This window comes from Temnothorax americanus, unplaced genomic scaffold (genome assembly GCF_048541705.1).
Source record: "Temnothorax americanus isolate GAGA-0224 unplaced genomic scaffold, ASM4854170v1 Scaffold22, whole genome shotgun sequence".
NCBI classification, from domain to species: Eukaryota; Metazoa; Arthropoda; class Insecta; order Hymenoptera; family Formicidae; genus Temnothorax; species Temnothorax americanus.
The window spans coordinates 3,657,840-3,675,951 of record NW_027509360.1 but is presented as its reverse complement, the minus strand read 5'-3'; the positions used below and the strand labels follow the sequence as shown (position 1 = coordinate 3,675,951).

Here is an 18,112-nt window from a genome sequence, read left to right as displayed (position 1 = left end):
CACACATTTATTAGATTGGTATATTAATTAAACGTACGAAATAACAAATTTTCATTGCAATTATATTTGTTATATATTTGTTACATTTATTTAGTGCACAAAATACATATCAACATTTAGTTTTAAAATGGGAAAAAATATCCTTTTTTTGTCAATAATAATATGTGAAAATTTCGTATGTAATGATTAAAAGAAGATTACACAGTTCGAAGGATCTCAGTATAAGGCTGTGAATCGTTAAATGGAGCATTTCTATTTATATACGTATAACATATATACACATATATATTATATATATAAATATAAAATTGTATAACATATGGAATATATTTATACATGGTGCTGAGATCCAATAATTATCTGAAACCTCACATTTTTCGATTTCATTCAAATTTATGCACAACTGAATTATATAAAAAAAATATACATATATTTTTAATATATATATATATATATATATATATATATATATATATAATATATAATATATATAATATATTTTTAATATATATATATGTAGGTCCGGAAGAGTATGTTGCGGGACTTTTATTTTTGATATCGGTATATTCCGGGACATTTGGCAGTTTCCAGGACTGTCTCTGGACCTACACATATATATATATATATATATATATATATATATATATATATGATATATATATATTTAATATATATATATAACAATATTTTATAGTGTTTGTAGGCCATTATTTTATTTCATTTTGGCTAATATTTATGGTGGGAATTTCTTAAGTTTATTGCGTTTAAACTTGTCTGTACACAATTCTATATCTCATTTTTACAATTGCATTTTTTTTATATTTTGTATTTAGAGAGTAACACATAAAGGGATATTAGCGCTCCGTTGATGCAGAATATTTTTGCATGTCGATTGCTTTTTCGGTTGCGAGAAATTAGCACATGCGATCACGATATTTCAATTCTTAACGATATTCACAAAGCATATTCACCGCAAATAACAATTATATGCGCATAATTATTAAAAATAAATATAAACGTTATTTCCAGTGATAATTACAAATGATATTTTTCAATGGTTTAAATAACCATATACGTGGAGATATTTCGAGAAAAACTGGATGAAAGCAGTGCTTTTATTCGCTCTTTTCCTTTTCATCCTGTGGTTCTTCTTTTATTTCGCCATTAGCTTGTGGCTTTTCGTTGACAGTGTGAAGATATTTCGTAAGTCGAAGGAACTCGACTAAACTGTTGACATAAGCCTTCAATAAACCATCCTTCTTGATCGTGCTCAGGTGGTTTATTATGTTTAGGTACACACGTCGAGCAGCTTTATTCGACAGGTGACCGACTGTTTGTAGAGTATGTAACAGCTTGTCCTCCTCAGCTGTGTTTATGTCTGTAATCAAATGTTTATTATTAAAATAATATATTTTAAAAAGTATTTTTGTATATTTTTAGGGATAAGTCTGGACGGTTATTTGATCTAAATTTTATTATTACATTTTAATAATAAAAAACATTTTTATTATTAGAAAAGAAATTAGAATTAAATTTTAATAATAATGAAAGAGAACGGTAATTTGGTGGCTATTATAATTACGACGATAAACTCTTATTGTCATGTCAGTTACTTTCACTAACTTTCTCGTTGACTCGTAACTCGCCGACTTTCATTACGTTCTAGTATTACTTTGCTTAGAATATTCTGGTATGCACTTGGCTTAGAATATTTTAATATTTAAAAAAATAAAGAACTTAATTTATATATACTTTTTATAGTTCCCCTAATTATTCAGTAATCTAGATAAACCACTTTAATAAGGCGTCAAAAAATAAAAAATATACACTTTACCTATCAGTTTTTCTTCTTCTTGTGCAGGGAAGTATCTGTCAATGAGCTTATCAACGGCAACGGCCGTGTTATCTATACCTCTCACGGCCACACTGCCATAGCGTGTATCAAGTATTTGATTGGCCGTATTCCAGCTGATGTCTCGCAAATTCGTCGCTTGTAGCAAAATCAAATCGTTTACATACGAAATTCTTGATACTGCTTTCTCATAAATCTAAAGAAATATATCCAATATATTAATGTACTTATTTTATCAGTTTCAACTTTTAATTTATCAAAAGACATACGGATGCGAATACAAATCGATAAGCTAATATTCATTAATTATAATTATACGGTAGAGAGAGATCTGTCACAAACCTGTGCGGGTTTCTCCTTTACCAGCGGCACTTTTTCTTCGATTTTATCGAGACCGAAGCATAACGTGTGATCGACGAAATTTATGGGGCTCTGAAGTTTTTTTGCGATGGGCACGGCGATGGGCATCGCTTGTCTCGTCGCAATGTTTATGGATGATTCGGCGGTACTCAGAGCCCAATTCATCAACTGATGCGAACCCTTCACCCTAGAATACGTCTCCGCAGATTTGATGACCGCCAACTCAACGATGGGTAATTCCATCACGCGATCAAAGACCTTTAGATGGGGAAGTTGCGCCACTTCTGTCGCCATGTTTCCGGATAAGTTTGTCACGCGTACGTCGAAAATATCTGTTTATAAAAACACATTTTTGCAATAATGATTTATAAATTTATTAAAGTGACGATTGTGTGAATTTATTAAAAACATTTCGAAGAAAATATATTGCAAAATATATTTAAACGTATGTATAGAGAGATATGGCAGATCATGTTAGAGCAAACTATATATTCGATGAAAAGATTAGATATATTTAAATAGACTTACTGAAGAGAACTATTCGTATTATTATATATTTAATAATAAATAAATAATGAGATTTTATATATAAAACTTTCTAAAACTTCTCAACAAAAATATTTTTCGCATGTGTTCTTTTGCATTTTAGATAATATTAAATTAAATAACAATTTAAACAATTGATTTGTCGAAGCACTTTACTAAAACGCTGAAAGAGAAACTCCGGAAATCGTCTTTCATGACGATAAATGAAGAGACGTAAATATCAGTATCTTTGAATACGAGTAACATAAAATATTTTCGAGTTCGGCAATGTCCTTGAGATGTCGATAGAATCTAGACATATTCACGATCGCGTTAAATTGTCGAATTACTTAATTATTTTTATTCATCGTTAAATAATCGTAATTACTTAAACAATTTTAATGCACAGGCTATCGTAGTAAAAATTAAAATTTCATAAGAGAATGTGAGATGCGAGATAAATTTCGCGGCTCCAAATTGAACAAACAATTTACCTAAAAAACTTAATGATAACTTTGTTGTGTAATGTGCTATATAACGATATAACTTTTTATAAGACACACAAGAATTCTCGACGATCCACACGTACATGCAAAAGCAGTAAATTGTTGCGAAAGAACTACTGTCGTAACTTTCAACTTGAAATTTTCGTAAATCTAACAGTTTACTGTAAAATAGAACTTCTGTCTTGTATCAGTCAAACGTACGGAGATAAAATTTCGATAAACAAGAATTTGAACATCACTATTTTGTCACAAAATAATACTCACGGTCTCGGATTAACAATCGATCAGCAGGTAGTTGTTCGCCAGCGTGACTCTCGAACGCGTCTGGTGCCTCGGCACGAATGCTGACTCCAGTCACGCACGTTGAACACTTATAACGTGGAGAATCGCCTGCGCAGTGAACGCAGTTTGAATAAGCCAATACTGACCGACGTACGACATTTTTCAACGATTACCAGATACGAAAACGTCCTCACGGTCAGATCCTTAGGTACCTGCTGTTCATCCCTTGAGCTCGTGAAAGCAAAATCGTTTTTAACTAAGAATTCAGGAGGACTCAGGAAAGAATAAAGAACATATACATATATGTACGTGCTTGTCAAATCTATATATATAAGCATTAATTCTTATTTTATTATTTCTTTAACTGTAAAATTATTTTTTCTTTATTATACAAACATTAACTTTTCTATTCTTTAACTATTCTTCTCAAAATTATTGAAATTTTATCGCGCAGATGCAATATTTTAAATAAAATACCATATATATAAATGTTTCTCTCTAATATGTAGAATTGTAGACATTCCTTTGGAGCTTCCAAATAAAATTTTTTTTAATTATTCGTTATACGTACAACATTCACTTTCAGGACCAACTTTTAATGCATTTCACGCAATCATATCGTCCAACCGTGGCTAGATAATACATTATTCCTTTCAAAAGAAGCGGAATGCATAACACACGCAAAGGTCAATCCCATAGAATAATGTAATGAGCTAAAAGTGAGAACGTATAAATGTTTTGCATTCCTGTTTTTTGTACATTAGTACATAATATACAATATTTTTAGTTAACTTAAATAAACCAAAAAATTAAATAATTTTTTCTATTTTTCTAATATATGTATAATCATGGAAAAAATATATTTTAATTACAATTTATACATAAACCACAAATTATTAAACAATATGTGAAATAATTTGTACCCCTCTAAGTCTAAGCAAAATAATAGTTTTAAGAAAACATTATTAATTTTCTTTTACTGCTTTCCCATGCTCCCTAATTATTAAGTAGAATAGATCTTTCTCATACAACACATATACTTGTAGTATAGTGCTGTGAAATGAAAAGGGGACATATATATAGTTTCTCACTGTCCTTTTCCATAATCATGTCTTCTCTGTACAAAGTCCATTCCGTCTACATCGTCAAATAGATAATTTAGCTGTTATCATCGCTGATGTGATTGTCGTATAAGCGGATAGAGACGGCTTAAAAATTATCGGAAGAATCCAGACACGTCCGGCTTCCGTAAAAAATATTTTGACTTTAAAATTATGTTATTTAAAAGATTTCTTAAACGGCAAATCTTTGAAATTAGCTGTTTACTTAGGAAGTTATAATCTTTTTCATCATTGATATAGCATTAATAAATTATGCAATATATGAAATTCTATTATTGTTAATTACTACAATTATGTTTTTTTTTAAATATTTCTGCTAAATAATTATTTGATTAGCATCACTAACTGACCTATTCATGACAGTTTATAATCAAAAATTACTATAGAAACTGAAAATTTAAAAATTAATGAAGCGAGAATTTATATTATTTTTAAATTATTATTTCTTGTTCTCAGTTTTTTATAATAATAATACATGATTATTTTAATACAAGTTTTACGATTTGCACAGATAATTGATAACAATTTGTTAATATGATTTGATTTTCTTAAATCATGCGTTGATTTTCTTAAATTATTACAATTTATTTTATAGGAAAATAATCAGACAATTAAAAATTATAAACTTTGATATTATAAACCATGTGTGAACAAAATTTATCTGATGGCCAGTTTAAGGTTAAACTATATAATTATCATAAGAATCTCATAATAAGAAGCAATTTAAAGTTGTGCCTATATCTACTTGATTAAATTCCAAAGTCCCCAGACACAGACATATAATACATACACATACAAATACTTTCAACTAGACGGTGCGATTTATAGATAAACTTTTATCACGCGGCGCATGAAGTTCTGCGTGAACTTCAAATAAATGTGATACGTCTCGTTCATCTGACCTCAATCGTTTGAGTAATTATTCTTTCAAGAATTTCGTAATTTCTGAGTTATGATCATAGTTCAACAAATTAATACGTAAATGTGTGTTAAATTATTTAAAAGTGATTAAGAAATATATTATTAGCAATTACGCGAGGCACTTTTTAAGATCTAATATGCTTTATACTAAAAAAATCTTAAAACACATTATAGTTAAATGTGTTGATATAAAAATCTGTATAAAAAGATCTTTGATATATATTATAATAAAAGAGATTATTATAATATTGCATATAATTCTGCATTAGCATTTTATTAATATTATTATAAAACTGTTAATTTGGAATTATCGATAATATTTAATATAACAACAAATATACATTTAATAATTAGAAATATTACTTTTTAAACATAATGTACATATATTATTTTTAATGTCAGTATTTAATTGAAAAACAATCACCACTTTATCTACCGTTATTGTACGTTGAAAATGTGCATTGTGATTTGCTTGAGGAACACAGGAAGATAGATTAATCCTGGAAGTAACAAATTTCTCCACTTTCACTGTGGAAAGAAATCTGAAGAGAACGTCGCGTTAACGGTATGTTAGTGTGTGACGTCTCACGATCTTTTCATCTGGGTGTCAAAGTCCAGGATTCAATATTTTAAACGCTGCGCAATAAGTATTCGACTTATCTGACTTATAATATGCACATTCAATAATATAATATATACTCTCTTTAATATATATTTGCGATATACTTTCTCCGAGTGTGTGATTGCACTAAATTGAGAAATAAAGAATATTTGCAACGATAAATAAAAATGCAAAAAATATATATTAAATTTTAAAAAATATTATTATTATAAAAATCTAAAAACTAGAACATTTAAAAAAAATTAAGTTTTTATCTATTAAATACATGTATTATCTCGTCGTTACTTTAAATATTTCTTTAAAAGGATAACGTAAGGGATAGAAATAAACTCAAATTTTTGCGTGATGTCACAATTTAAGACGGCCCTTTATTTTTTCATTTACATTCAATTATCGTAGGAACAATAGATTTGACTATATAATAGACTATATAATAGACTAATGACAAACTTGAGAAGCACAAAATGAGTATGGCACGGGTACACTGTGCCACTGATAAAATATATTTGATTGTTACATTATCGTATTGTCGTATTGTTGTATTACGTATCACGAATACAAATTCATAAAAAATAATGATGTAGTCGCGGTCGATGAAATGTTATGCTGATCAATGAGCGGCGACTCGGCGTGATTTCTATCCTCGTGTCTTTGACCTTGTAATTGAAAACCATACCAGAAGGGGAAAGAAACCCGCACGTAGCAGTTTTCAGGCGAGTAACTCGCTCGTTACTCGATACCATTTATTGAAGGATTAGAAGTCGCCGACATGTGGTTGTTGTGGTTCTGCTCGTGGTTTCGCATGCGTGGTGCCTTTTGAGAGCTGGGACGACCAGCCAAGAATGTAGCGAATTTTTCCTGCAATTTTTATCATTATATATATTTGTCGTGAACACAGATATCTGTTTAATTTAAAAATATTTTGCGCTAACTGATTCATTAATGTAAGATGGCAAATATAACTTGGATATATAACAATAGAAGTAGTATTTTCATAAGCTTGTTTTATTTCTCTGCAAATAATACATTGATAAATTCAAATAATTATACTATAAGAGCGTGCTTACCAATAGTAGATTCATAGTCGAACTCAACCTTTCAATACCAGAGCGTATGACAGACACTTGTTCTTTTGCTGCACTGCTCTTATTTATAAATAGTGTCATCTGCAAAATAATATAAAACGGTATAAAACTATTATTAAAATAAATGCAATGTAAAAACTTTTACTTACAATTAGACACGTTAAACTGTCTACTTCAATTAATGCTTGTTTTTTTTAAATAAGCATTAATTGAAGTAATATAAAAATAATATTTTATTATTCCTACATCTCGTTTTTCTTAATTACACAAGGCGAAAACTTTAAGATGAGTAAACATCACTCTTAATTCTTAAGTTTTCATCAATCTATGCGGTTGAGGAGAAAGTGCTTCTCTATGATTTCTACTGTGTGCATCGAAAATGTTGCTCTCTTAATATTGATTGAATTATATAAATACGTCAATTCAAGCCGGATCAGTGAAATTGATGTAACCTGCAATGAGGCGTCCGCGATGGCAAGTAATTGATGAGAAAGCCTGACAAGTAGATGACCTAAACGCCGCGGAGTTTTAGCCGCCAATGCCGCGGCGCCGTTCACCAGGTGCACTATACGCCGTGCAGATTCGCGCGTCAAAAGCACGAGAAGCTGTTCGAGTGTATCTGGACGCGCCTGATTTTCGGGTTCATTCTGACTCAACGTGGCCCACAGCTCCTTTGTCTTTTCCATCGCCAATTTTGGGTCCGTGACTATCTGTGCATACATTACAAATCGATACTTACATATATGTTCTTTAATATACATATTTCATATGTATCTCAATCAATTAAGAGAACACAGTAGTGTTTCGCGTTAAGTAGATATACGCGAAGCGAGATTACATAGACACTACGTGATCATACCGAGATCACGATAAGATTCAGTGATCATCGCGTAGTAAATATTTGTATCGGGATTTAACTCGAGTTTCTCTTCACCTGTATTTGTAAATATTTATTACGCTAAGATCATTGAACGTCCTCGTGATCCCGATCACGCATCTATCTGCGAACTTATTGAAGCTTTCTTCGACAAGAATGTCGAATACGCGGATTTAAGAAAAAAATTCTGAATTTTAAGATACGGGAAGATATAAATGATACAGTTAGAATATCCTGTCTGTTCTCACTTTGTTAAAGCATAAATGTTTATATTCCATATGGTATAATCGTGGTTTATATTGAAATGAGTTTTTTAGAATTCCAAAAAGATTTCATAGAAAGGTCGTAGAAAGATATGTCTACACGATATGTGCAAGCGTTGCTTTCTAGGAAGAATATCTGACATAAATATGTATAATTATTATTTTTCCGGGGATATATATATAGAGTATGTAAAAGATAAGTTATTCAGCGTTTCATGGCTACGATGGTGTAATATATTCCTTTGTCAGCGACTATTTCGCACAAACATCTTTCTAATCAGTTGTAGCAGATATGTAAATCCTTAAAATAACTGTTAAAAAATAAAAATGTATCTACATGATATGCGTGTGTACAATATAATGCATGAAAAGCTGAATAATTTTGCGCAATGTACATTTTGTGCGCCGCAATATACAAATTATTGACATAATTTAACCGTGCATGAGCATGTTGACAACTGATAAATGAAATATCGAACCTTACCAATTCCACGACATATAGAAGAACGTGAATGCACTCCGTTCCTTGTTCCTTGAGTGCGCGGGCCTCGACCAAAGTGCGTCGTGTCAATCTTTTTTGTAGTTTCCGCGAGAATCTTGCACCATGTTTAATCGTTCGTGACGTTTTGCTCATTTTTTCAGTAGGGTTGACTTCTAAATTACAGATTTCCAAACATTTAATATTTATTAATGGTGTTAATGTCACACGCAACGTTGTATATATATATATATATATATATATATATATATATATTAAACGTATTATATATATTTACATATATGTATTAATACGCTACTATCGTTGGGCATTGTTCAAGTCTATGCAACGAGATAAAAAAAAACATAAAATAACGCAATATACGTATTATTACATACGTGGAATTTTATAGAATTTTGAAAATTTGATATATTACCGCATTTATTATCTACTTGGTCGGCTGGATCTTCTGGCAAGTAACGATCCACATACTTGTCTGCAATCGTTAATGCACCATCCAGTCTATCAGCGGCGACGTCGGCAGCTTGACTACCGATATGCGTGACACTTCCGGCACGCATTAAAACCGGCTTCACGATCTTCTTATTTACATAGTCTCGCGTGTTCAAATATATCTAGAGCGTGAAACAGGAAATAAGTATTAATTTGCATATGATGATTTAATCAAGATTAATCTATTTACGCGAAACAGCTAATTGTTTCAATTGATTTTCGCGAGATCCATTTTTCCGTCCAAGTTTTATTTATGGTAATAATAGTAAGTAAATGTTGCTACAAGCATATATATGTAACGATACATATGTAATGTTGATGTAACAATCCTCTTCCTTACGAATACATCTGTGAGGATAAGTATATCTTCACATAAATTTCACATTGTCCTGCAGAAAATATTAGTAAACTTACAAGATGAGGGGGAAGATGCACTGCTGGCACTCTCTGCTCAACAATGTCGATACCTTTGCACAGCAGCTGATCGATTGTCGTAATTGGTCCGTTGAATGCAAAAATTGCTGGTCTTGCCGTCGCCGTTGCGATTGCCAATGACTGCTCTGCCGTATCCAAACTCCAGTTCATTAAAGAATTCGAACGCTAAAGAAAGGTGATTTATTGAAAAGTTTGACCTTATATCTTTTCGTTGTGTATCGTTTGAATCTTTGAAAACAAAATTTATACTAGTTTTCCAATATGACGACATTTTATATCATCATGTATAACATTGTTTGTAACAATACCTTTATTTTTCTATACACATTACCAGCGATGTGTATACCGCTTTCCACGATGGGAAGACTCGAAATCCTAGCCACAGATTCAAAATGCGGCAAATCCGAGTGCCGCCTCCTCACATTTGCTCGCGCCATATGGGGAATAGTCGCTGCAATTGACAGTTATCATTAATGCTAAATTGGGCAAAAAAATTATCCATGCAACAACAATCTACACTTTAACCGTTTAACCTGTATGTGTATTTTATTATTGTAAACAATTTCCACATTTTTACGACTGCTAAATATTCATAAAAATGTTTTTCTACAAAAACTAAACTTTTCTCATTTTGCCTATCTTCGCGGATTATGCGTCTATATTCTTGAAAGAAAAATGCTTTAATTAATATTTATCAATTGTATATACTGGAAAATAGCTAGAAAACATCGCTTACAATTAACGTTAAATCAAGATACATATTCAGTTTTTTCTCATATTATAGAAAAGTATATTCCTATTTTATGCAATGTGTTTTATATATCATGCTATATGACTTGATACTTATAGAATGCAAGCAATTGAATCATATAACCGGTTAATATATTTAAATTATTGCTCTCTATATATGTATCATATGTTCGGTTCGAAATAATCCCCGCGTTCGTTTCGATTCGGTGAAATAATTTCTCTCCCTCTTTCTCCCTTTCAATTCAAAAAAGTAAAATCTTATCTACGGACAAGTTTCCCCTCTCTCCAATTGCGGCCAATAAAGAATATTATAGATTATCGCTAATACACCAGTTCGTAGAAAAAAAACACGTGTTATCTTTGCTAAATGTAAACGGCGCCATATGTCACTCAAAAGGAACGAGTTGCTCAGCATCCGCTCGATGAATCGATAAGGGAGGTCATATCGGGAGGGGACGGTAAAGATTTTGCTTCGTGGTTAATGTCGAGGCTATATACATGCTCTCTTTTGCGAACATCAAGTAATCCTCTCTCAACCGGATGATATGCTAGATTGATCGCGATCGATTAATTAAATTCGCCGATGGCGATAACAAGAGACAGGGACATTCGTTAAACTCATCGACGCTTCAGTCGAAACTATCGGTGAGACTTTCACCTGAAGGAGTTCACTACGATGCATGCGAGAATGACAATCGAGCTGAGGTGGAAGCTCCCTCCGGTGAAATCTCTCTGTGAGCGATTACGCTGATATGGACGGCTACTTTCTCATATAGAGGTCAAACTTTCTTTATCTGCACAACACATGCATGCATCCGCGTCTGTACCGTCGTCCGCGAGATTCTATCCGCAAATGCTTGCCCTTGTATCGATGTATTTATTACGTTTTACTCAAAATTACACCTGCAGATATTTCTCGCCTATTTAATGATTCGGTGTTCTCTTCGCTTCATCTTGTTTCTTGAGACACTTTATGCCGCTATTGCGTCTTTGATTAAATTCTAATCTGATCTGTCACGTAATTACCAAATTACCGATTATATATGTTGTGCATTAAAGTGATGTTTAGGCAAACTCAACGCGAAAAATTTCTGCTGATTTCGCACACGGATCGCGTTACTCCTTCCTTCTTTTTACTTTGCTCTCGGTTCGACTGTATACAATCAGCTATACAATCATATTCAGATGCATACGCGCAAATACACATGCGCCCGTGCAAATATAAATATGCATGCCAAATACACACGTATATACGAGTCACGAATCGGATTAGATCCAAATCTGTGGAGACCGTAGATTAGTATCATAGTTACGTCGGGGACTCTTACCTGAGAGCAAAGGCAAGCTGCCTGCGGATTCTCTGCGGGATACCGTGTAACCGGGCCAATCGCGTTCGAATCCGGCGGCCGGATGAGACGACAGAAAACTCGGCGTTTCGACCGAAGAACCGCGCCGTTGACTGCACGATGAAGACTGCAAATGGGTATCTCATCGGTTTGACCTATGACACATCGATTATATACGGACGCGGCGGACGTAATGACGCACGAATAAAAATCTTTTCCTAACTTCTCTGCCATCTCTCCGTGCATAGGAATCGGAAAGAAACGTAGATATTGAGTGCGTTCCGTTTTGCACATTTCTTGTTGCTTAACATTCGGTGACAACAAAGATAAATGATGCATTATGCGTATCATGCGTAAAACGGAATGCACCCGCTGAGCCAACTTTGCGTACGACAATGGGTTGCTTTCACAGATGAGGCAGGCAATTGTCAAAGTTTTGATTCTATGTGTTAAAATTTTTTGAAAGAAAATGTTCTTAACTGCTAGAAATTCATGCTTCGAACATCTCTCTTTTCTTCAAAAGTCTCATTGAAAATTATAAGTGTAATAATTACAAAACTACGAAAACATTTATTTCATTTTTATCAGTTGTGACACTTTTATTGGTCCTCCAAGTTCTTCCGAGCTATATTTAAATTATTATTGTATCCACCTTATCAATCAAACGTTGCGGCATACATTACATGACAACGATATATAAGATATCAATTAACAATACCTAATACCTTTAATCCAATTTTTAAACGATTTTTTAATTTTTTATCATTTAGAAAACAAATTTAGAAAATATATTTGTAAATATATAAGTGCAGTTTAATAAATAATCGCGTTTGTCTCGTTTTACAGGATTATCACGTCAAGCTTTATGAGTCGGATGAACATAATTGCAGATTTATTACTCCGAGACGTTAGACATCACGTGAAAAGGTAAAGGAGCAAAAAGAAACAATATGAAAAACTCGAAATTATCTCTGACAGACGCTCTTAATTACCATGCAAAGTCCACTTCGCAATTCTATCTCTACAAAGCTGGAATATCCCATGGTTGTGTTTCAATGTAGACTTATTTTTCGCCAATTTGTACTTATCTTGCCCTGTCTACTGGCCCTGATTTTACTTATCTTCTTGTTAGAAAAATTTGTTCTTGTCTAATCTAATTATACCTCTCCTTAAATAAATTATTCGTTTAAGCATGATATATATGATTAAATGGAATGTTCCGAAAGAGAAAGTAATAAATCGATATACACTTTTCTTGTCTGGATTTATTTGTTTATAAATATGAAGCGCGAGTTTTCTTGTAATAATCTTTTAAAATGTGCTTTTAAAAAGACTAGAATTTTCATAGACCTAGATATTTTAAATAATTAAGACACCGTAAAAGCGCTGAGTTAACAAAAATTCAAAAATTTATACAAATTAAAATTTTACTTTTAACACATTACATTTTTTGAAAATTTAAAATACAAGTTAAAATCTCGCAAAATAAGTAAATATCGTGTATATCGTTATAAGTTTAATTTACGTAGGTACGTTGATAATATATAATGTATGCACGGATATCTTTTTCGATGCTTTTACCCATCATCTTTTCAATGAAAAGCTGTCAACGTACGCGTCGTAAAAATATGAAAGGGCTGAAGTTCTTCTCATTCATGATGACGCCATATAACGTTAGATATAACGCAGTCAAGATTATATTAAGTACAGTATTTGTTAGTTAACAAAATATAATGCGCAGAAAGTATAATAAATATAATTTTTAAATATTTCTAAAAATTACAATTAATTGTATTATGTTATAGATCTTGATTAATCAAGCGATTAATCAATTTTTTGCAAAGTTATGATTATATATATCTAATCAATTGTAAATATAAAATATTTGTGTCCATTTTAATTAAATAATTAATTTGTTGTTTAAATAATTAATCTGTTACTAAATCTTTGTCTATATTTTCTCAAGTAACAATGATAAAATTTATAAATTTTCTTGTAACATCAATAACACTTTATTCCACATTGTAATAAATGAGTATTATATATATGTATAGTATTATTGTAATTATACGACATATAGAACAAGCAAGATACTGAATAGTTAGAAATATTATGCAATTGTAAAAATTTAAAAGGTCAAATTGATAGATCAACTATTTTATTGCTTGTTGAGAATAAAGTGTCGCTAAATTCAACTAACACTAGTTCAATCAGAAAATTGTCGATATTTATCGTAAAAAAATATGGCTTTTCAATGAGTAAAAATTGCACATAATTTTTATAGTGAATTAGTAACTATATGAATAAAAATGATTGAGCTTTAGTAATTAATTTGTTTTAAATATATATATATATATATATATTTATCTACACATTTATGAATTTTTACATGCAATCTCTTGTTCACCCATGGGCGTACGCAAGAGAGTATCTCTCTTACATAATTTTTTTACGCTAAAACCGCAACATAAATTCCGCTGATTTTTATTCTAATTAATCTGGAAATAAAAAGATATCAAATCCTTCAATGTTTTTGTTATTTCAACATTTAATTATTCTTATTCTTATGCAATACAATACTTTATATTCCAAATGTTAAACCTTTTTTTTATTATTAATAATAATTAAAAAATGTAATATTTATATATACAAATATGTACGTGAGTTTAACAGTAAAAAATGGATAAGGAACAAGCTCTATCTCTTCTTCCTTAGGCAGTATAGACGCCCTTGTGCACCAATGACACTTCACCATGTGTATACACACATGATGATTATCGATCCACACTAAGAATATCAATAAGAAGTCATTCGTTCCATTTGCACCGTTATGCAGAACGTGTCACGTGCAACGTATCTAATATTAGCTTCAATCAGTGGCAATAAAGAAGAAAATAACGTCACGAATACACGTGCGATACTTTAACTTGCACATGTGACGATTCTCTTCGCGAATATATAAAGGTACCTTAATCCCAAACGATGGGACTCGTCTACTCGCGCGAACGTCGTCGTCAGCTCACGAAATCTGTTGCAGTTCGCCGAGAGTATCGTAAAACTGTAACGCATGACTTGGCCAATACACGCAGTAAGACATTAATTCACTTTAACATTTTTTACGACGACACTATTATGCATTTCGAGTTAGAAGCGCACATTCTTTCGCGATAAATAGCATCGCAATACCAATCGGTTTTGCGATCGGAATGAGGCAACGCTCGGAGTGCGAACCACGTATTTGAAGGCAGAATAAATCGATATTTCGAAAAAGGCGAAATTATTTCTGTTCTCCAAATATCCGCTCGTGTGCCGACAATGCGCGAGATCGAGACTCAGAAGGTTCTCCAGGACGAGCAGTGCTTCGAAATAATTCGCAAGAAGCTGCGACAGGACGCGATGGATAGCTTCTCGCTGGTCAACTTCGAGATCGTGCCGATAGACGAAGTGAACGGTTTCTTAGGCCAATACTTTACTCTAAGAGCCACCGTGGCCTGTCCGAAATCACCGTTGGAGACGAGGAACATCAACTTTTTCACCAAGGTGCCGCCGCCGATCAGCAGCCCGCTTTACGACTTAACTCAGGCGTACGGTACGTTTAAGAAGGAAGTGGCTCTCTACACCACGGTATTCCCGGAAATGCTGGGCGGTCTTGGCAAGGGATGCATCCCGGAATGTTTCCTCGGGATCGAGAACGACGTGATCGTCCTCGAGGATATGGCTCATAGCGGCTATACGATGACCGACAAGACCACGCCTTTCGACTTTGAGCATTGCGAGATTCTGATAAAGATGCTCGCCAAGTTTCACGCGAAATCCTTCATCTTTGAGCAGCAGTATAAGAAAACTTTGCACGACGAATTTTCTCATTGCATGCACGAGACTCTCTGGCCGCGCGCGGACGACAAAGCTAAGGCAATGGTCAACGCCGCCGTAAAAGGCATCGTCTCGATGATTGACTTACTACCTGAATTAAATGATGATCGGCGCAGTGATTTTAAAGAGAAAATCGTGAAATTATGTGCAGATCACACGGACAGACTATCACCATCGGTGAAACACAAGAACGTGCTATGCCACGGTGATTTATGGGCAAACAATATATTGTTTAAGTACGATACCGATAAGAGACCTGTTGAATGCTGCCTCATTGATTTCCAACTGGCAAGGTAACTATGTGTACACTTCTTGAAATATATTTAAAAAAAAGAAATAAGTTTTGTACTTGCGTAAAAAGTTTTAGATATGAATCTAATTTTTCGATTAGCCATAATTTTGTAAATTATCATTTTGGTAATCATAATAGTATATAAGTGTAAAGCAAAGACGATTAAATTCTTATTAATTTTGTACATCGATGCAAGGTACAATCCACCAGCGCACGACATATTGTGTTTCCTCCAATTCACAACTACGCGGAAGCTACGAGAGGAACATAGCGAGACGCTTTTTAGACTCTATCACGATTCTATGGCGATAGTCATGAAAGAAGCTGGTCTCAATATATCAGAGATTTTCTCTTGGGACGAATTTGCTGAATCCACTCGAGATTTACGTATAATGTGCCTAATTCACGGTATACTAAATACACCGATCATGCTGTTGGAACCTAGCACGGCCAATAAATACTTTGCCGAAAAACCGGAGCTCCTTCAGAGTGTTCTGTACGTTGACAGAACGCCACTCATTTGCGAGCAATTCAAGGAAGCACCGAAATATCGTGCCCGTATGACAGATAGCTTATTAGAATTGTACGATTATGTAACTGGTTAACTACCACACGACCATAATCGAGCTATAAAAGGATAACAAAGTAGTCAAAATTCCTCACTAAAGTATTACCAGGCGTAAAGCTCAAGAAAAATATATTTTAGATTTAAGATAAATAAACAAAAGGTCTTATAAGGATATTAATAGATATTATTCAACAATAATACGATAGACATCTTGACATTAAAATTTTCAATAAAGTATAATAAATGTAATGTTATACACGTGCAACATAAATAAAGCGTAATCATCGTGCTTGACTTCCAAATATAAAACGTTTTTCTTTAGATTTATAAAATTTTGAAAACATTTTTATAAATAGAGAATAATGATGATATTCTAGAATAACGAATTATTATTGCGTTAACATGATTCTGTATAGTGCGAGTACTTACTTTTTACGTGTAAAGTTTCATGCAATTATTAATAGCATGCAGTTATATCAGTAATTTGTTCCACGTGTAGTGATAACTTTGTGACATTGCAAACTAACTCTGGATATTTGTTAAAATATTCTATTAACAAATTTTGAAATACTTTCAATAATGACGTGCTATCTTTTCTTATTTTTACGAAATTTTGATTATTTTAATATCGTAATTATTGATCATGAGCGTGTAAACATTTACGTATACTTTCTTAAATATAGATTGCATGTGATATTATTAATAACTGTGATATCTGATAAAGCATATTATTATATGGTTATTGTATAGAATAAAACTAAATCGATGTTCTTGTTGACAATAAAAATAAAAAACATATATAAAATTTATTTTATACTTACCTCTTAAATTTTATCATTGCTTTCAAATGTAAAGAATTGATACATTATCTTCTTAATAAAATTTATATTTTAACGCACACATTTAATAGATGCATTTAATAAATTAAAATAACAGTCAAAAAGAATGTAGAATGTCCAATCAACAAATAAATCTGCTGAATTAATGCAGTATCTATAGCTGCATTAGAGTAAAGAAGTTATAAAATTTAACTTTTTCATACAAATTATTAAAGATTTTTGTAAATCAAATGCATCTATATAATCTTAATTTTTCAGGAAAAAGACTTTCCATAAATAATAATATAGAATATATATTTAAGTACTTTCACTTTAATCTCTCTCTATTAGCCGTTAGAAATATTTAATACAACATGCTAATAAGCAACATGCAATTCGCCAATAATAAAATAAATATATATTGCAATTCCTGGTGGTAACTTAAAAATATTCCTCTTTTTAAAATTGCAACACTTCTTCACTGAACTATCAAATTCTATATATACATAGCTATATAAACTACGTGACAAATACAAATCGTGAGCTCGCGGATAATCCTGCCGGCATATCAAACAGACAATCCGAAAAGAAACAATGCTATCGGATTGTAGTGGAGGCACTTTAA

General features: G+C 32.2%; 3 protein-coding genes across 3 annotated transcripts; 1 reads left to right on the top strand and 2 right to left on the bottom strand.

The window, feature by feature from the left end:
- Nucleotides 1-45: 45 nt before the first annotated feature.
- LOC143898109 (lipid storage droplets surface-binding protein 2-like) lies at nucleotides 46-3,665 on the bottom strand. The gene is made up of 4 exons (XM_077407300.1): nucleotides 3,508-3,665; nucleotides 2,195-2,544; nucleotides 1,835-2,048; nucleotides 46-1,378 (listed from the first exon to the last, which is right to left on the bottom strand). The coding sequence occupies exons 2-4, from the start codon at nucleotides 2,504-2,506 to the stop codon at nucleotides 1,116-1,118; spliced, it is 789 nt and encodes a 262-aa protein (XP_077263426.1). The 5' UTR covers nucleotides 2,507-2,544; nucleotides 3,508-3,665; the 3' UTR covers nucleotides 46-1,115.
- Nucleotides 3,666-6,537: 2,872 nt separating this feature from the next.
- On the bottom strand, nucleotides 6,538-12,290 carry Lsd-1 (lipid storage droplet-1). Its single transcript, XM_077407298.1, is given in 9 exon segments — nucleotides 6,538-7,047; nucleotides 7,257-7,355; nucleotides 7,727-7,984; nucleotides 8,899-9,068; nucleotides 9,329-9,527; nucleotides 9,820-10,005; nucleotides 10,149-10,279; nucleotides 10,282-10,291; nucleotides 11,919-12,290. Coding segments are annotated over 9 exon segments (1,551 nt in total). The 5' UTR covers nucleotides 12,288-12,290; the 3' UTR covers nucleotides 6,538-6,918.
- A 2,620-nt stretch (nucleotides 12,291-14,910) lies between these two features.
- Nucleotides 14,911-18,067, top strand: LOC143898108 (uncharacterized). The gene is made up of 2 exons (XM_077407299.1): nucleotides 14,911-16,102; nucleotides 16,298-18,067. The coding sequence occupies exons 1-2, from the start codon at nucleotides 15,252-15,254 to the stop codon at nucleotides 16,704-16,706; spliced, it is 1,260 nt and encodes a 419-aa protein (XP_077263425.1). The 5' UTR covers nucleotides 14,911-15,251; the 3' UTR covers nucleotides 16,707-18,067.
- Nucleotides 18,068-18,112: the final 45 nt, after the last annotated feature.